We start from the raw sequence: 20379 nt of genomic DNA on the forward strand, positions 1-20379 counted from the left end.
TTAGTAGAGACGGGGTTTCACCATTTTGACCAGGATGGTCTCAATCTTTTGACCTCGTGATCCACCCGCCTCGGCCCCCCAAAGTGCTGGGATTACAGGCGTGAGCCACCGCACCCGGCCACAGTTACTTATTAACAAGCAGTACTTCTGATTGTTTCCCTAGAGCCAAACTTCATTATTTTCTATCCAACACCAAGAGAAAATACTGGAGAAATTACCTCCTTGATGAGCAGTTTCCAAATTGGTGTGACTTCAACATCGATACTATTAGGCCCACATATTAACCTCCTGTAGAAAGAAATCACAGCTCAATCAGTCACAAATAATAAAAATTAAACTCACTCCTCACCTATTCAGAAAAAGGTGTATTCCATGGTCACTTTCTCACTTGTGGGACAAACATAAGCCTCCCTTGTTACATACCATTCCCATCCTTCTCAAAATAATGGGAGGGAAGGGTTCCCAGGTGCAAAAACAAAAAATATGACCATATTGCTTCTAGAACTATACTCTTCCCAAGTTCTAAATATTTTTCTAAATAGTAATTTGGGTCTTTAATATTACGTATTGTCTTATTCAAGTAGTTTCAAAGTTGGCATATTCCCAACTCTGCCTCTCCTCAATTCCAGTTTTATTACTATAAGACAGCAGTGTAGTTAAGAGAAAATGCCTTCCTTGATAAGGAAATGCTGTTCCTGCTTTCCTACCCCTATTTAGAAGCTCTGGGAAGTTTCAGAATGTATTTTAATGTGAGTGCAAAGATTCTGTGATGTCAAAAATAGTTCTACACCCATAATTATTCAGCTTTTTAATTCTCTAAAACCCAGAGATGTGTTTCTCTGATTATGCGGAGGACAGGCATTTTATGAGTTATATGTTACTGTTGAAAACACTAACTGCTTTCTCTGCATCTTCTATCTCGATGCTCAGATTAAATCGCTTGGTCAAATACATGACAGCAATGCTTCTCAAACTTGAATGTTTATAAAGCTCACTTGGTGATATTGCTAAAATGAAGATTCCGATTCAATGAGATAAAAAGTGGTCTGAGGTCCTGCAGTTCTAACAAGCTCTCAGGTGATGCTGATTCTGCTAGGCTCTATAGCTCTTCAAAGTACTAGAAATGGGGAAGGAGGAAGCATGTGAATCACAGACACATAGAACAGCAAGGCCTTTAAAGAGTCCTTCTCGGCTGGGCACGGTAGCTCATGCCTGTAATTCCAGCACTTTGGGAGGCCAAGGTGGGCAGATCACGAGGTCAGGAGATCAAGATCATCCTCGCCAACATGGTGAAACCCAGTCGCTACTAAAAATACAGGGGAAAAAAAAAAAAGCTGGGCATGGTGGCACATGCCTGTAATCCCAGTTACTCAGGAGGCTGAGGCAAGAGAATTGCTTGAATCTTGAACCCGGAAGGCAGAGGTTACAGTGAGCCCAGATTGTGCCACTGCATTCCAGCCCGGCGACATTACAATATTTTCTGATATTAATCCATTAACATAATTATTTACTGATCTATTTGGCTAACTGATAATAATCCTTTCGAATTACTGTAGGCAATAATATGCATGGTACCTAACATCTTGTTCTTCTCTTGTTAAGCCTGATCCAAATTTTTGATGTATCTTGGCAGAACTGAGCCAGTCTTCCAAAGAGCTAAAACAATAATAATGAAAAGAACATATTTAGCAATAATACTTTTGAGATAGCATTTTTCTTCTTTGTACTTGCTAAAACAACTTACCCAATTTTCTGGAACTGTCCTTCTAAGTAGTTCCAAACATATCTTATTTTCTGCACTTTTATGCATCTCACCTGCAAAAGAAAAGTACTAAGAAAGCCTCTAGTTTGAGGATCAGAGAATAAATAGCAACTCAGTGGCTAAAGAAGCATTTGTTTAAAAAGCAAAGATAAAACTCTAACATACTTATTTAAGATTTTATCCTTTGTGTTTCTATCACACAAATGACATTCTTTATTAGAAGTCATCATTCAATCAACTATACAGAAAAAAATACATGAATAAAACTTAGTCTCTGCATTCTACTACTTTATAAACTAAGAAGGATGAAAATTCCAAGAAAAAGACATACAGTCCCATATGTACATGTCAAAAAAATAAAAACATAATAAAAAATACCATCTTGAAATGCTGTAGCCATAAAGAGAGGGAAGATGATGGAAGGCATCAAGAAGGACATAATGTATGAGCTACAGTGTTGAAGGATTGAGAGACTTTTACTCAAATGAGAAAAAAAGAAACTATTTTAAAGAGATTGTTCACAAGTTAGTTTGGGGGAAGAAGGCAAGTGAGCATGCCCATTTGTAGAATGAAGAATGAAGCCAGAAAGATAAAATGAAACCAAAGTATTGATAGAGGAGTTAAGAAGAAATTACTTAGGCAGATAATGAGGGTACAGAGGTCCTCAGTAAGGTTTTTCTTTTAATGAAAAGCAGCTCCCAGTCATTTTCTTTCTAACAAAGAGCAGCCTCTAAAATTGAGCTCAAAATCATGTTCAAAAGGGTGACTCGCTAGAGAGAGAGCTGCTTTCCTCTTTCTTTTTTCTTTCTTCCTCTTTTGCCTATTAAATCCCTGTTCCTAAACTCCTCGTGTGTGTCTGTGTCCTAAATTTTCTTGGCACAGGACGATGAACCCGTGGTATTTACCCCAGACAACGTAGCTGCTTCAGTATGAGCAGCCTCAAATGCTAGAATGAGGTATTTGGGATGTTATCTCACAGACAATAGATTTGTGGAGTAACCTATAGAAGAGACACTGATACTAAAAATAAAAAGCAAGGAATCAAAACATACTACTAGAATAAATCACTTAAATACAAAGGAAGGAATGGGATGGGGATAACGGGATAGGGAAAGTTGGTTGATGATACAAAGTTAAAGTCAGATAGGAGGAAGAGAGGAAGAAAGGATCTGCAAAACAACTAAAAAATAATTAACAAAATGTCAGTAACAAGTTATTATCTATCAATATAAATGCAGTTTAAATTCCTAAGCTCCAAGATCCAGGCTACTAAAAATGAATGCTAACCCTAAGCAATAGGTGTATGTGCATGTACTGATGTGCACGCACGTGCACGCGCACACACACAGACACACACACACACCCACACACACACACACACAGACATTCAAAGTTACCAAGTAGGGTGTAAAATGCTGTCTTTTTTATTTTACAGAATGAATTTATTTCAGTGAGGTTGGCGGAAACATAATGCTTTTAAAAGTATATCTTATTTCCAATTGAGAGTGAAATTGACCATGGGAATGACATACAATCTCTCTCTAATTTGCAAATTTCACAATCTGCAAAGGAAATATTTTTAAGTGACAGGCTCTAGGGTGTGTTAGCCATTATGACACATATTGGAATCTCAAGCATCTTGCTTCACAATGTACTTTTCTCTTCAGTATTCTCTGCAGTTTTGCAAACAGAGCAGGATTGTAATCACAGCTACTATTATTGAGCATGTTCGGACTTTTCACACATTATGTTTCATCTTCTCCAACATCCTGTGATAGGGAAGATATTATTTTCCTCTTCACTTTGTACCTGAAGTTCATTTTGATTGAGTAACTTGCCAGGAATTTGAACTCCAGCCCATCTTACTCCAAAATTCAGTCTCTTGAAGGATATCATATTCAAGCTAGTCCCAAAAGAAAATTTGAAAATCCCTTGACTTCAGGATTCTAGCTTTAGAAAGTGATGGTTGCCTACTTATTAGTTATATAAATGCAAAAATCTTTGTTAGAAAAATTTTAAAGCACATATTGTGGTTCCAATGTGAGGCCCCTGCTAAGTTAAAGAATCTCTTATCAAGAGGCAGAAACCACAAACTGAGGTTGAAAAATGTATAAAACATAATAGATATGAAACATCTGTAGAAGAAAGCAGCAATAATGAGAAATAAATAGGTTACTGATAAGTTTTACCTCAGGCCAAAAAAGAGAAAATTCCATTATCTTCTTACAATTTCTTAAGCCATTCTTCTCACAGAGTGAGAAGAATGGCTTCATCCTGGACCTTTTAAGCATATTTGAGATTCCCCCAGGAGAAAACATCTCTGCCACGAGTTTATCTGCTTTCCCATCACTCTCAGAGTCTCTGGAAACTGGTAAGAGGATGTTAAGCACAATATTTGCAAGAGATGATGTTTATTTTTGCCTATTTCCTGGAAATTCAGACCAGGAAACAGCAATTAGGAAACTGAATATCTACTGTGGGGTGGATTTCATCTTTGCCCAGGAATCAGGAAGATTTCCTCTCCCTGGGCTTTCTGCTTATAATTTCTTGTTAGAACATGATATAAGAGCATCCTGTTCAACAGGTTAAGCACTGGGTGTTAGCTCTGCATGCAATCCTACAAGATGGTCCTTAGCATCTCCTCTTAGCCTATGTTCCCAAACCTGACATGGTTCTTTGCTGTAGTCTTCAGACTTCCTTTAAACCAGCGATCTTCAACCTTTTTGGCACCAGAGACCAGTTTTGTGGAAGACAATTTTTCCACGAATGTTGGGGATGGAGTGATGGTTTTAGACCATCAGACATTAGTTAGATTCTCATAAGGAGCACTCTAACCTAGATTCCTCACATGCACAGTTCACAACATTAGGGATTTCACTCCTATGAGAATCTAATGCTGCTGCTGATCTGACAGGAGGCAGAACTGAGACAGTAATGCTTCAGCTTACCTCCCGCTGTGTGGCCTGGTTCCTAACAGGCCATAGACAGGATACCAATTAGTGGCCCAGGGGTTGGGGACTCCTCCTTTAAATGGCCCTAAATGGTTATCATCTTGGTAATGTTGTTATTGTCATCAAGGCTGAGCCCATGACCACTCCTCTGACTTTAATGAAAGTTTTGTCCTATATTACTAGCATAGCTCATTGCAGTTCACAAATCACCTTAATATCCATCTTCTCATTGTATGTGCATAGCAGCCTTGAGAAAGGCAAAGAATAGTTATTACTTTTACTTTGTAAATAAGAGACTCAAGACCAGAGAGGCAGTAACTAACCAAACTGCCTATGCCATAGCTGGTAAATGAAGATTCTACACCTGGATATCACTCCCTTCCACTTCAAGACCCCTACCCCTCCTGCAATTCTGTGTGTTGACTTGGCCATTTATTCATTTATCTGTCCACTTATTTGATGCTACTAAATATGCTAGAATTTCAGGGCAATAAAACTCTGAGAACACAAGCTGATCTGGGAAGCTTACCTCTCCAGGTGAATAGACACTAACAGATTAGGCAAACTATTATGTGGAGGTATTTGACCTCCTCTGTTTTGGCTTATTTGGGCAGTTAAGACAACTGGGTGGGTGGGGCTCAGTGGCTCATGCCTGTAATCCCAGCACTTTGGGAGGCCAAGGCAGGAGGATCACCTGAGGTCAGGAGTTTGAGATCAGCCTGGCCAACATGGTGAAACCTCGTCTCCACTAAAAACACAAAAATTAGCCAGGTGTGGTGTCAGCTGCCTGTAATCCCAGCTACTTAGGAAGCTGAGGCAGAAGAATTGCTTGAACCTGGGAGGTGAAGGTTGCAATGAGCAGAGACAGTTCCCCAGCCTGGGCAATAAGAGTGAAACTTTCAAAAAAAAAGAAGACAACTGGGTGATAACAATTGACAATGACAATAGGAAAATTGCTCATCATTTACTTATATTATTTTAAATAACTGAACTTGAGCTCATAAAACTAATTTAAACAGCTGACTACACTCACATAAATGTAAGAGAAAATATCCTATCTTATAAAATGTTTTCAATATGAGTGTTAACTAGTCATAATCCAAACAGAACTAGTTTAATAGGGTGAAGAGGGAGGAACCCAAATACATTTGAATGACAAGAATTCAAATAAGGTCATTTTTGCAGACATAAGCAAACCTCCTGGGGTATTCCTGGGTGATTATCTTTACTATAAAATTAACCCTATTACACAGATTGTAAGATAGGGCATGATACTATTAAGAGCTAATATGTAAGAGCTGGGCTCAGTGGTACATGCCTGTAATCCCAGCTACTAGGAAGGCTGAGGCAGGAGGATCACTTGAACCCAGGAGTTTGAGGCTGCAGTGTATTATAATCACATGCTTGTGAATAGCCACTGCACTCCAGCCTGGGCAACATAGTGAGATCCTACTCTAAAAAAAGTAAAAGGAAATAGAGCAAATATGTATTGATCATCTACTATATACCTGGAACTACATTAACTTTTGTATTTGTAAATTTATTGAACTTTATTAAATATTAAAAGTAGACATTATTATCGTCATTTTTGTAGATGAGAAAACAGGCCTAACAGAGTTAAGATCAATGGTTTCACTATTTAGAAGGATGAAGCTGTGATTTGAACTGAGCTCTATCTGGCTCCAAAGTTCAAGTTTTAAATATACACTATCAAATGAGGATCGGCACCATGGAGGAGCTACATTTAACTTTACATTTTTTTGAGGGGAAAAAAGATTAAATCTCGCTGGCATCAGCAGTAGCCATAAGTTTACTTACCTTCAGGTCTGGTTTTCTTATAGCTCTATTTATGATATACTCCTCATCTGTAATGAGAGGGTGGTCAGCAGTGAGACCAAGTGCGCTGTTTAATGCTGACAGGTGGATCCACATTATCTTTTTCCAAGAGTAAATTTGAAATTCATCCTGAGGAAATAGACATCAAAACCCCTATGAAGTTAAGAGAGGTCATCAGGCTAAAATTCAACCTGAAAACATCATTTTAATATAATTCTGTAAGTGTTTGGAGTTACTGAACATTCTTGGCAGAATGGTTTGGCTCTGAAACATGACAAATATAGAACCTTGTGGGAAAAAGGCCTGTCATCATTGATTGAGGAACCTGATATGAAGATGAGGCACTGACACATAACAAAGCTTGAGAGTCAGGAGGCACATCCCCAGGTAAGACTAGTTCACTGCATCACCTTTTAGCCCATGGCCTGATGACCATCCCCATCTTTCAAGGCTTAACTAAAATTCAGCCTTTTACAGAACAGCCTCATTAACACCCTTCCACCAGGGGGAAGAAAAACTGTCACTTTGTTAACTCCAAAAAATGTTAACTGTCCCTCACTTTTTGCCTGTATTCTCCTAGTTCTTCTAGACTACCTGGAATGTAGAGACCAAGTTTTATTGTTCCTTATCTCCTCATGCATGTGGATCACTGAGACCTGCTCTGAAGAGTGAATGGAAAAGACTGAATCCATGGACTAAACCTGCCCAAGGTAATTGCCAAGATGATAGCACAGGTGGGGTTGAAGAAGGTACCTTACTGCATGACCCTAATTAAAATTACTTCCCTTTGCAGTTTACTGATTACTTCATCACAGAGTAAAATTAGAGGGAGAAGCACAGGATGGAGAAACACATACCACAATGGTCCCTTAGAGACTGATTTGATAATGACAGTGGTTATTATCTGAATGGGTAAATACTAAGCATAAAACCCACTCAGATGACTAATGAACCTCAGGATTTAAGAGGTATAGTAAAAGAAGTTAAACCCAGGAACAATTTGATGCTTGGGAAATGTAGGTCAGAACTGGGAACTGTCTCCACCACCACACCCATTTTTGCTATGAAGAGTGGCTTAGCTGACTCTGCAAAAGGCACAGATGGGAAGATAGAATCATTGTAGCTAATCTGTTATATTGGTTCTCCTCAAGAGAAGCCAATCTCTATGCCTTTGCTCCTTCTTCTTCCTTAGCCTGTAGTACACATTCTTCTCTCTTCTCCTTAAGTCTTCACATGGCTGGATTCTACCATCCTTCAGAGTCCAGCTCAGAGTCCATGTCCTGAGAACCTCCCTAATTCCTCTGGGTGATCTCTCTTCTAAATCGTCAGGGTACTTGAGATTCCTACCTTATTTTACTCTTTGCTTATGCACCTTACCACTTCTCTTGGATTGTGGGTAGGAAATGCGTATGACGCATGTTTGTGCTTCAGCCAGGCTTGGCACAGATTCTGTGTGTGTGCGTGCATGCATGTGCGTGTGTGCGTGCATGCGTGTGCACGTGTGTGTGTGTGTGTGAGAGAGAGAGAGAGAGAAGAGGAGAGGAGAGGAGAAAGAAGCCTACAAAAGGGGGAAATAACCTAAAAAGAAATTGAAACATTAATTAATTAACTGATTTTAAAAGCCAGTGAAATTGGCTGCTACCCTATGGATTAAAAAGAAGATGACTGAATTAATTCAAACCAAACTGTATGGAGTTAAGAATGATGAGCCTAAGAATGGTGGAAGAGAGCTACATTTTCGATGCCTAAGCCACTGAACTGGTAGACATGTCTAGGTATGGAGTAGGCAACCAACTCTCTTGAACAAACCTTGACATAGTTCAGCATTACATAGCTTTGCTTCTGACTTCCTCAAAGGGTTTTTTAAATGAGAACTTTCCATTTCTAACTATAATAGTTAATATTTATTTTGTACTTACTACGTTCTAAGCACATAATGTCACATATGTACTATTTCATTTAATGTCAAAAATCCTATGGAATCGTTACAGTTAATTATTCTCCTATTTACTTGGCATGGAAACAAAGACAGAATTGATAACCATGAGAGCAGGAACCTAACAGCCCCCACCACACTCTTACTTGCCTCCTTCAGAGTCCCCTCTTACCTTCCACTTTACTCTACATTTTGCTAAAAAATATAATTTGATTAGACTGCCATTTTTATGTCCAGCCTGAACTGAGGCTTCCAAAGAACACAGTCGCAATGAAAAATTTGGTTAAAAAATGTATAATTTGTTGGTAAACAGGAACACAATTATAAAACAGCCATCAAGACCAAGTCCTCTGGCCACCAAGTGAGGACAATCAGAAAGACGGCTGTTATTAACCATCTCCAGTGAATTAAAATAATATTAACAACTACTTTTCATATGACTACTTAGCAGTTTGTAAATAAATTGTTATGTTAAAGATATTTTAGGCTTACAATTCTCCAACATTGGTATTATAATTATTTCCATTTTGCAGATGAGAAAACTGACCATCAGCAAGGCTAAGAATTGCCCGAGCCTCTGAAATGGTAGTAGGAATAAAACTGAGACCTGAGTCCAGATCTTTCCATTCCAGATCTTGGTCCCTTCCTCTCTTTTTTAACAAGTTGTCTCATGGTGTCTATGGCTTGCATGTAAAAATCACCTTGAATTCTGTACCAAGTAACAAATAGTATCCGGTTTCTCACAGTCTCTGCTTTCCGGCAGCATGGAATCTAATTCCCGAAATCGAGCTGTCACTCTCTAGCCCTGTGTGGCAACAAACAGACTTCCAGACTGTAGTGCCTAGGAAGGGAAAAGCAAAGTGTCCATTCTCAAAGGCCATATGACTCCAGCGCACCAACGGTGTGCCTTAGTCTAGGTGTGCACTAAAAACTGACATTCATCTACACACCCACATCTTCTTACAGCTCATAACATTACTAAATCAAAGGCGCTTGGATATATTTGCTTTTAAGCTCACCTTCTGTCATTGGAATTCACTCCTAAGCCCAATAACTCAGAATTCTGTATGATACAAAGTAGAATTCTGTAGATAAAAATGATAGGGCAGCTAGATGACCCTTTTGCTTAGAATAGGGGAGTGACACTGACTTCTCTCTTGTATACTACCCTATTGAGGACTCTCAAATCACCCCATTTTTTTTAAGGGAAAAAGGCAAAGAAATGGAAGGAAAGTACACCAATGTGAAGTGATCACTTCAGGAAAAATTACGGACTTCTCTGTTTTCATTTTGAGGTTTTCCAATATGAAAAGGGCACAGGTTGAGGCCTGAACCCAAATGCCAGCTCTAAGCTGCCTTACAATGGTCTGAAGCTAATTTTCTTTATGTAGAAAATGGGGATAATATCACATTTCATGGATGTTTTTAGGATTAAATGAAATAATCCATAACATGTCTGGTCTAAGGTTTGGCCTATAGCAGAGCAGCAACAAATGGTATGGTTCTATGCCCCACTTTTCATAGCATCTTTTTTCTGAGATCTTTCTGTAAGTACGAACTTACTCTCCCTTTGAGGAAACTAAAAGTCTCTCAATTTTTCTTTTGTGGAAAAGCAGCATCTTTACCTGAAAATGGCTTTTTCTACTTTAGCGCGTTTCCCAGCTCTCTTCAAAGCAGGTAATAATTTGTAAAATGCTTAAATGTACCAGAGGAGCTACCATTTTAACTAATTGGTTTATAATGCAAATAATCCAAAGTGCTTGCCTGGCATATCTGGACTTTTTACACTTCAGGTCTCATTGAGAACACTTTACCTCCTCTTTATAGAAAATATTACCAGATCAGTCCATGAACTCTAAAAAAGTAGGTTTTACAAGAATTCAAGAGTACATTTCAAAAGTTGAATGTAATACAAAGAACCAGTGTTTGACCTGGACAGAAAAACAGAGGAAGAAACCTGAGCATTTTCTATTTTCTATGGCTTTGTACTTTCTGACCCTGGAAATGCCAGATGAAATTTTAGATTTGAATGAAGCAAGTCATCTTGTGATATGGTTTGGCTGTGTCCCCACCCAAATCTCATCTTGAATTTAGTTCCCATAATCCTCACATGTCATAGGAGGGACCCAGATTTAATCAGTGAGTTATCACATGATCTGATGGTTTTATAAGAGCCTTTCCCCTTTTTGCTTGGCACTTCTTGCTGCTACCATGTGAAGAATTACGTGTTTGCTTTCCTTTCCACCATGATTGTAAGTTTCCTGCACACCACCACCTAGCTATGCTGAACTGTGAATAAATTAAACCTCTTTCCTTTTCAAATTACCCAGTCTCAGGTATGTCTTTATTAGCAGGGTGAGAACACATTAACACATCTTGCTTACCTAATTTTACCCTTTTGCCATAAGAACTTCATCCCTTGAAATTTAAAAGCAATATAATGGTCACTTCAAGTTCAGGCCAATTCTATGATATCTCTTGCATAGCTCACTGCATAAAAAATGTAGTTCTGAGCTTGCCTTAAAAAGAACCCATTTCAAAGTTCCAATGAGACATTAGAAACTAAGTACTTTTCTCTTGAAGATGAATACATTGCAATGCTGAAAGGTTAAACTCTACCTAAGGTGAAATATCTAGAGGATTATGGATAATGTAATAATAACTTAAATTTCTCAGGTTATTCTAAAACACTGCACTGCCTTTACAGACCCATAACTTTGGAAAAATTATTTTATTTTTATACTTATCATTCCTTTCTTTCTCTTTCCTTCTCCTGGCCAGACTCACTGATGCTCTTAACATCCTGACCTCATATTCCCAGTGTTGTTTAGCTTAAAAAAAGTTGACATTGGCTAGGATATAGGATTTACTTATAAGATACATAAAGTTCTAAGTTTTGGAGAAATTCCCACAATAATTATTATCTCAGTATAGTTGTCCAAAAAAAGGGGAAGAGAGAAGGAAAATGCAATGAGATTGTCAACAAAGCAAAGGCTATGTTTATGTTTGTACACAAAACAGAGAAATCTAGAAAACTCAGCATACATTTTTGGAGAGATTGGGATTTGAGGCTTCTTCATTTTTGCAGTTGTTTTCTGAAGGGCAATGGAGCAGTGGATTAGCTGGTTCATTGTCTGAAACTTCTTGAGATGTAGTGTGTAGTAAAATATTGACCGATGCCCACGGAATGCCTACCTACCAAGCACAGTCTTCATTTAAGAACTTTACATATATCACATCTTTAGTCCTCACAAGGATATAGGTATCATTATCCCCACTTTACAGGAAAAAAAATGGAGGCAAAAGGAGGCTAAATAACCTGCCTGTTATGAACTGAATTGTGTTCCCTCAAAATTCACATGTTGAAGCCCTCATCTCCAATACATTTGGAGATAAATCCTTTAAGAAGGTATTAATAGCCAGGTGCAGTGGCTCGCACCTGTAATCCCAGCACTTTGGGAGGCCGAGGCAGGTGGATCCCAAGGTCAGGAGTTTGAGACCAGCCTGGCCGACATGGTGAAATCCTGTCTCTACTAAAAATACAAAAATTAGTGGGGTGTGGTGGTACACATCTGTAATCCCAGCTACTCAGGAGGCTGAGGCAGGAGAATCACTTGAACCCAGGAGGCAGAGGTTGCAGTGAGCTGAGATCGCACCACTGCACTCCAGCCTGGGCAACAGAGCAAGACTCTGCCTCAAAAAAAAAAAAAAAAAAAAAAAGGTAATTAATGTTGAATTAGGTCGTAAAGTTACACGCTAATCCAATAGGACTAATGTCCATATAAGATGAAGATACACCAGGAATGCAAAAACACAGAGAAAAGACTCTGTAAACACATAGTAAGATGACAGCCATCTTCAAGCCTCCCCAGAAACCAACTGTGCTGGCCCTAGATCTTGGGCTTCCAGCTCCCAGAACTATAAAACAATAAACTTCTGTTGTTTGAGCAAGCCAGTTTGTGGTATTCTGCTACCGAAGCCTACCAGACAAATACACTGCCCAAGGTTAAGAGCAGTGCTGGAAATCAAATCCAGGTACTCAGAATCTAGAGTTTATTCTTAAACCACTTCACAATGCTGCGTCTGTAGAATCTGGTCTCTAGACAGAGAGTAATTAGATTTTTAGCTCCACCTCTAGTTCAACTCTCATCTTACAGCTATGGGACCCTGAGCATTTTGTTTATCTTCTCTATGCCTCATCTGTAAAATGGGAGAAAAATAATCTCTACTGGCAAGGACCAAATGAGACAACTATATGTAAGTACTCTGCAAATTGTTAAATGATAATGTAAATGGCCCTGTATTATAAAGGATAATAGCCTCAAAATGATTTATCTAACACTGAGTCATTTCTCAGAGGCCAGCTCACAGAATCTCAGAGATTTCTGGTGAGATGTCTAATGAAAAACCAGGTTGAAATGGGGCCAGGTGGGGGAGTGGGTAGAAGAGCAGGATTCAGAAGTGGGAATGTGTACCTGAAACATAATCCTGTATTATCTTTCTCACTGTGCCATTCCACTTTAGTATCCTTAAAATACAATTCTGGCTAAAACAGTGAGACTACTTATTACAGATCCAACTTAATCCAACGTATTAAATTAAATTAATTAATTAAGCCTTGCTGTGGCCATGTGCTAGGGGGATAAAATGTAAACCACAATCACTGCCTTCAAAAAGCTTATAATCTAGACTGTCCAGGGGGAAAAAAAGCTGAAAATTTCCAGGAATAGAAAGCTTATAATTTTAAAGGATCAAAAACTATAAAAAGGAATGCAGCATAGTCAGAAAAAAGAAGAGTCAGGACTTAGAGAAAGACTTAGGTTTCAGTTCTTTGCCCCCATATTCCCTCCCACCTGCATCACTCTCCGTGTGCCTGCCCCCACCAGCCACCATCACCTTTGAACTCTTATCCTTTGGTGCTCAGAAAGCCTTCCCTGACTGCTTTGACTTGGTCAGATCTCTATTATATATATAATCCTACCGTAACCATGAACTTTTCATAAGGAGTACTTTTAAGAGGGGAATTTTTACATTTATTGTGTAGTGATCTGATTAACTCCATGAGGTCAAGAACCCTGGTTTTGTTAATCACATGCACTTATACACTTGCCCCTGAGCTAGCACTGTTGGTTGGCATACAACCTGTGCTCATCAAATGTGTGAAAAAGAGACAGAAGGAAGGAAATCCTGGCTTTGATACTGACTGGGCTGTACGGTCACTTGGTCTCTCTGTACCTTCATCTGTAAAATGGAGATGATAATGCCCATTTTCCAGGGTTGTTATGAAACTTAATTAAATAATGACATACTGCATTACAAACTGTAAAGTGAATAATATTTTGATGTAAGGTAAAAAGCACTACAGCAGTCACAAATGAAAACACAAAGCTAATGCAGGACAGGTGATTTACTCCCTCCCTTCTGAACTGGGGCAAAGAATGAATCAACAAAGACTTAATAGAGGTGATATGTGGCTGAGGAATGAGGAGACTTTAATAAGTAGAGACAACACCTACTTTCTACATTTACTTGAGAAAGAGAAAGCATGTGTGTGTTGACTCCTCACTAGAAGATCGCTCTGTAAGGACAAGGATTTCCATCTGTTTTCTTCCTAGTTATATTCCCAGTGCCTACACCAGTGTCTGGTGCATGGTTGGTGGGGAGTAAATATTAACCGGATGAAAACATAAGTGAATGAATGCATGCATGAATGGAGGGGAGAAGGAATTATCAGAAGAAACTTTACGGGTAAAAGCATGCACAAAACAGTGTCTCGTTCCAGTGGAAAGTGGTCCTGGTGTGGGAAGCATGGGCTGTGACAGACCAAGGGGCAGAGGAGGAGTGGGGAATAGAGGAGGTAAAGAACCCTGTGAACATAGATGCCGCCGCCTGACGAGAATACTAGTGGACTGGAAGACTTTAAGATGCCATTTGCATGGCTGATTTACAGAGTTTCTAAGTTTTTAAACTAACCCTCCTAGCCCTGATATCTTTAATTGAAACTGAAGCGAAAATGCTCCCCATTAAAATGTCAAACTGAAGTGCCTTGAATCAGGCCACATTGCTAATCATCACAAAGTTCTCCCCTGCACATCATGGGTCTTTGACAACATGTAACCTACAATGACAATGAAGAGAAAAATGTGTTTATAATTACAATAAAGATGGAAGCTAGGAAAATCATCAGGAGCATCTGAATTCAAAACAATGAATATAAATAATGTCATTTGCATAGAAATGTGGCATTGCTACTGATATTGTTAAAATTCAGAAGTAGATGAATAAGGAACAGAATGCTACTTGAAGATTATAAAATAAAAACCTAATACTCTTATCTTTTGAAAAAATCTCTCAGAGTACCTATTAGGAGAAGAACTGGAAATAAACTGTGTACTGAAGACTTTCAGTCAGTACATCACGGTCTTTTTTTTTTTTTAATGTCAAGAAATGACTGCCTAATCAGTATCTGTGATAATGATCTGTAATCTTACCAGCTTGAGACTGACGATAAATAGCAAGCACTGATTTTTTAATAACATGAAGAACAGATATACAACACATTTTCAGGTAGGAATCATCCAGTCCTCCTTAATGGGAAGTCATTATAGTCCAGCCATTGTAATATAATTCAAATAAAATCTTTTTTAAGGTGTCATTTTAATGCAAATAACTAGCAGCAAACTTTTAAACTATTGGTGCCCAAAGCTTATTTTTATCTAAGTCTCAGATAGGAAGAATGTTTGAAATAATTGAGTTCTTCTCTAATTACATAAAGACTAATTTAGAACCTCATTTATTTGGAGAGTCTCTGGCATAGCAAATCTATTTAAAATGACACACAAGAGCAGGTAATTAAAAATTAAAGTTGAAATCAAGATGGAAAAGGAAAGATTGAAGCTGGCTTAGACTGCTCTGATTAACTGTGGAGGGGCAGTGAAATTCTGCGGGGGCTTGATAGACTGTCAAAGATGCAAAGGAAGAGGCAGGGTGATGGAATGCAGTTCCCAGGGGCACCAAAGCTTTTTTGAGTCTTTCCAGTATATGTCCACTTGCAAAGCTAGCTACATGCAACTAGGAGAGATCACCTGGCTGAGTATGGTTGAGAGCTGGAGATTCCCAGTCAAAAAAAAACCTTTCCCCAGGTCTGTTATCCCAGAAGGGAATGCCAGGCTCATGGGTAATTAGGAAAAGGTACATCATCCAGATAAGCAAGACCATTAGGCATGGGAGCACCTTGTGCATAGCAAGCTCTTTTGCATAGAACACTTTTAGAATGGCTTGAGCAATGGCACATGTACACACACACACACACACACACACAAAGTGTTGTTTGATAATGCATTTTTGCAGTTTGCAAATGCCATTTAGGTACACAATCACACTTTGTTCTCACACTAGCCCTGTTTTACAAGTGGTGAAATTGAGATCCTGAAAAGTTATGTAACAAACCTAAAGTGCTAGGACAAGAAATCAAAACTTTCGACTCCAAATCCCCAAACATGTCATCTCCCCATTTAGTAACACTCTTTTTGTTATTTGCTCTTAGTGATTTTTTCTCTTTTCTCCCTCTTCATTTTTCTCTTACCTATTTTCCTTCCTTCCTTTTCCATTTCCTCTTATTCTTGTGTGTGCCATGACTCTGCCAGCAACTCAGAGAGCACAGCTCAGCTGACCAGATCATCTCAGATCTGAAGAGATTGCTGATGCACTCTGAAAGGCAGAACACGGTTCTGTTCCTACTGCAACAAAAGCATTACCCTCTAAGAACTACTTGAGGACATATGAATGTACTTGTACAGTACAGTTAAATTAGCTTCATGCCAGAAAATAAAAATCTGATAGATTCTTAAGTTCACGTGGAGGGGCTGACCTATAAAAAGGCCCAAGATGGAGTCTTCCACAGATACTCATCCCCCTGCTCCGAGCCCCAGAAAGCAAACTTTACCCCTGCCCTCTAAAGGCAATCAGGGGTATGAGAGGGCCACTCACAACGCTTTACTAAATCTGGATTCTTCTTTCTCAGATTATAAATATATACTCTCTGAGCTGTAAATCAAATGTCTAGGTCTCTATTTCTCTCCTAAGGACCAAGTGAACAAGCGAGCTCACAAATAGAAGTGAAAACTAGTTACAGCAGCTTTTCTCCAAGTGTAGCCCCTTACAAGAATCTTTAGCATCACTTGAGAATCTGTTAAAATGCAAATTCTTGAGTCCCAATACCCAAATCTAATAAACTAGAATTTCTGGGAGTGGGACCCAGCAAGCTGTTCTGATAGTCTCTCTAGATTATTCTGATGCCAATTGAAGTTTGGGAACCCTGGTTTAAATACAAGTCAACGGAAAAGACCTTGACTAGGAGCTAGGACTCATGGGACTTAGAACAAGCATTTGTTCTAGGCCTGGGAACCAAAACTTTTTATCATTTGTAAAACCACTCTTTTAACGATGTTAATTATTTGCAAGTGTGTTGACTTACAACCTCTGTTATTAAATCTATACTGAATAAATGCAAAGAAGAACAAGGAGAAGAGGTGAGTTAGCTGCAATCACCCTCTAAGAGCAGCTGATGACCTCCCTAGTCCACCTGATTGACTGTATTGTGTGTGTGAGTATTTTATTCATCCATCACTGAGTCATTACTACTTTACAGACCTCTGCAAGTAGTAATCAGTGTCTCAGGCGGTGACCATGATGTGATCAATGCCACAGCTGGTGCCCCATGTGAGGAGACCAATGTGATCCACCCTGCACACTGGGGGTGCAGCAATTAACAAGTCAGAAATGGTCACTTCCTTTGAGAAGCTGACAGTCCTGCAGGAATGATGCACATTGTCTAAGTGCTATGAGCGCTAGGAGGAATTGGTATGGAAGAAAACACAGGGAAACTCACTCAAAGCCAGGGTCTTGTATTAACAGAGAGAGGCAATGACCTCAAGGGCAAGAGGGCTGTATTGTTTACCTTAGTGTATCTGCAGAATGCAACATGCTCCCATCAATAAGCTGGGAAAAAGAGCGTCCTCCTCAGAGGAATGCTCCTCACCCCTCGCCTTCTTTTCCTCCGGAGTTACTCCAGTGCAGGGAGGAGGATATATTAGGATTCAAGAGGAAGGGTCAGTGTGAACTTAGTAGCCTAAAGCCTGACTTGACTACTTCACATCACCTATTATTTTTAGCTATTAACATGGTTGTTCCCTGCTCTAGCATTCACAAAACTCACAACTTTAAAAGAAATATCTTGTGAAATAGCTCTTCTTAAACCTTACCATCCACAACTTTTTAATTTAACCTTTGTTTTAAGGTGAGGGGTACATGTGCAGGTTTTTTACATAGGTAAACTTGCTTCATGGGAGTTTGTTGCACAGATTATTTTGTCACCCATGTATTAAGCTTAGTACCCATTAATTGTTTTTCCAGATCCTCTCCCTCCTCCACCTTCCATCTTCTGACAGATGTGTGTTGTTCCCTTCTATGTGTCCATGAGCTATCATTTAGCTTCCACTTATATGTGACAACACACATATTTGATTTTCTGTTCCTGCATTAGTTTGCTAAGGATAATGGCCTCAGATCCATCCATGTCCCTGAAAAGAACATGCACAAATTATTGAATTCCTGCTACATGCGAGGCTGCGATGGAACCTAAGACCTGCTACCTGTCTTGTGCACATCTCCCCCCAGCCATCCCATAACACATTGTCCAGAAAAAAATGGGGGGCACCAGCTACATAACCGGGTACACACTTACTGTTGTCCTCAGCAACACAGTGTCTGCTTCATGCAAAGAACACGGGACACAATGTGCCCATACATGCCATGCTGGTCTCCAGTAAAACACCAGGGGGAGGATTCCAAATGAGAAGATGGATCCGGCAAGGCAGAGAGTTTTCCGGCAGCCTTGAGTCCGATAGCCAAATATTTCCTGGGACAGAATCAAAATGACCCCAAATATTAGTTAAGCACAATAAACAAGCAATGAGCAAATACCGATGTTAGTGATGGAAATGGGGGCAGAGAATGAAGGAGTTGAGGAGGGTGAGGAGAGGGCAGGGTGAAGGATGGAGAGAATAAAGAAGGATTCTTGACCAAGAAGTGTAAGACATGATTCCAGGAAGCAAGGAAGTCACAGTCTAACTAGAACTTCAGTTTCTGTAATTTGAGCACCTAACTACACTGTGCCAAGCACAATGCTAAGTGTTTAGAAATGTTGTCTTGTTTAGTCTCCCAATCATCCCTATCCCTATAGTTTCCCTGAAGTGAGATAATCATCCTCATTTCATATATGGTGGGACTGATCTTAGAGGGGCAGAATGCGATGTCTTGCCCAAAGCCACACAGCTAGAATGTTCCAATGCTAAGATTCCAACACAGGTCTGTCAGCCTGCTAGCCAATGGCAGTACCAAGAGATTCCCTTGGCTGGGACTGGCAGTCACAGGAGAGGAAGAGAAAAGAACCAGGCCTTGCGTTCTGAGTCAGGGATTGGGTGAAAGTATTTGACTGTAAGAAGATTGACAAGTAAATGCCAACTTGCCCTTGGGAGTTTGGGATAGAGTTGTGCCTTCCCACTTTCCTTCCTCATTCAGTAACAAAAATAATTTTATGTCTAGGGGAAAACACCATAGAGACTATTTGGTTTACTTCAACTCATTCTACTGGGCACTGATGCATCATGAGAGGATATTATTAGACCCCACACAATATAAACTAGACAAGATAAGAATCTCACATCTAATACATGTATAATCTGGACAAATGTCTTCCTTCCAAGGAAATCCTGAGAATTTCCTTGGAAATGGAATGGAAAACCGCCCCTGAAGTTTATGGTCTTAGTTCCACAGCTTTATCCCACGATGTCATGGGTATACTTTATACTGGTTATGAGGGCTAAAATTGAGAGGTAGTAGGGTGTCCTGGTTAAAAGCACATTTTGTGAACCAAGACTCTTTGGGTTCAGAGACTAGCTCTGCCACTTACTAGGTGTGTGATTTTCAGTAAGTTATTTAACCACTTTATTCCTCAGTTTGTCTCCCACAAAATGGGATAGTAACTGTACCCATGTAACAGGGTTGCTGTCTTATGTAAGCATTTACTATGGCTGTTGCTGCTATTACTTGATCACATGTCCCTGCAATAGACCTGAAATTCTATCTCCCAGTGTATTGGCAGTTAGGTACAAGAGTTCCTAGTGTCAACAGTTCTGCTCTTCCTAGAATTGTCTCTTAGGACAACAAGGGAGCTGGAACATAAAACTTTAAATCTATCAACTCTATTTCACCTGGTAAAGATTACATTGCCAGGAAAGGTTCTGTGATGCTTGGCTGAAGGCTGCTTTTGTGTGTAAACATTGAGTTCCTTCTAACACGTACAGGTGCTGAATGGCTTTCTTCGGCATTGTCCACATCTGACATAACTTCGATAAAATGTTCTCATTAACTAAGAAATACAAGTTCTGAACTAATTTTGCGAAGTAGAATGTATGTTCTGACATGAATACCCTTCTGCTCCAAGCTCAAGCTATGGCTCATCACAATGGCAGCAATGCTCTCCTACTCCCACACTCAGCAGTGCCCCAATTGTAATTTCCCTGCTTGTCCTGAGTCCAGCTACCATTCTTTCCCATGTGCTTTTTCTATGTTTCAACACTTTGGCATAGACCAGTTTCTACCTTCCAACCCAGACATTTTTTCACCTATTTAAAATATTATATTTAAAAATTTCCTTATATTGCCAGTCAGTTGAGCCCCCATGTAATGTAAAGCAAATATGCCTGAGCTACTCTGTTCTATGACAAAAACCTCTCTGTTACTATGCATTCTTTCATGGGCTGTGCAGTGAGGACTCTCTATATAGTTTCCAAAGTGTCTTTGTGTTCATTATCAAGATAAAGCAAGCAGAA

The 20379-nt window shown here is 39.4% G+C and overlaps 1 protein-coding gene across 16 annotated transcripts in view; it reads right to left on the reverse strand.

The window, feature by feature from the left end:
• Positions 1-20379, reverse strand: part of ATP13A4 (ATPase 13A4) — a 206684-nt gene that overhangs the window by 97406 nt on the left and 88899 nt on the right. For 12 of the 16 annotated variants that reach the window (XR_013527220.1, XR_013527219.1, XR_013527218.1 and 9 more), the window contains 5 exons: positions 18231-18404; positions 6532-6678; positions 1745-1815; positions 1576-1656; positions 219-288 (listed from right to left, as the gene is read on the reverse strand). Coding sequence is in view for 13 of the 16 variants with exons in the window: in XM_054245487.2 (XP_054101462.2) it covers positions 219-288; positions 1576-1656; positions 1745-1815; positions 6532-6678; positions 18231-18404 (543 nt within the window). In the remaining 3 variants the exon portion in view is untranslated. Of the gene's footprint in view, positions 1-218; positions 289-1575; positions 1657-1744; positions 1816-6531; positions 6679-9186; positions 9209-16070; positions 16196-18230; positions 18405-20379 lie in introns of those variants that run through there. The other 4 variants (XM_054245488.2, XM_078350519.1, XM_035274844.3 and 1 more) reach the window with 3 other exon arrangements.

This window comes from Callithrix jacchus, chromosome 15 (assembly GCF_049354715.1).
Source record: "Callithrix jacchus isolate 240 chromosome 15, calJac240_pri, whole genome shotgun sequence".
In the NCBI taxonomy this organism is placed as follows: Eukaryota; Metazoa; Chordata; class Mammalia; order Primates; family Cebidae; genus Callithrix; species Callithrix jacchus.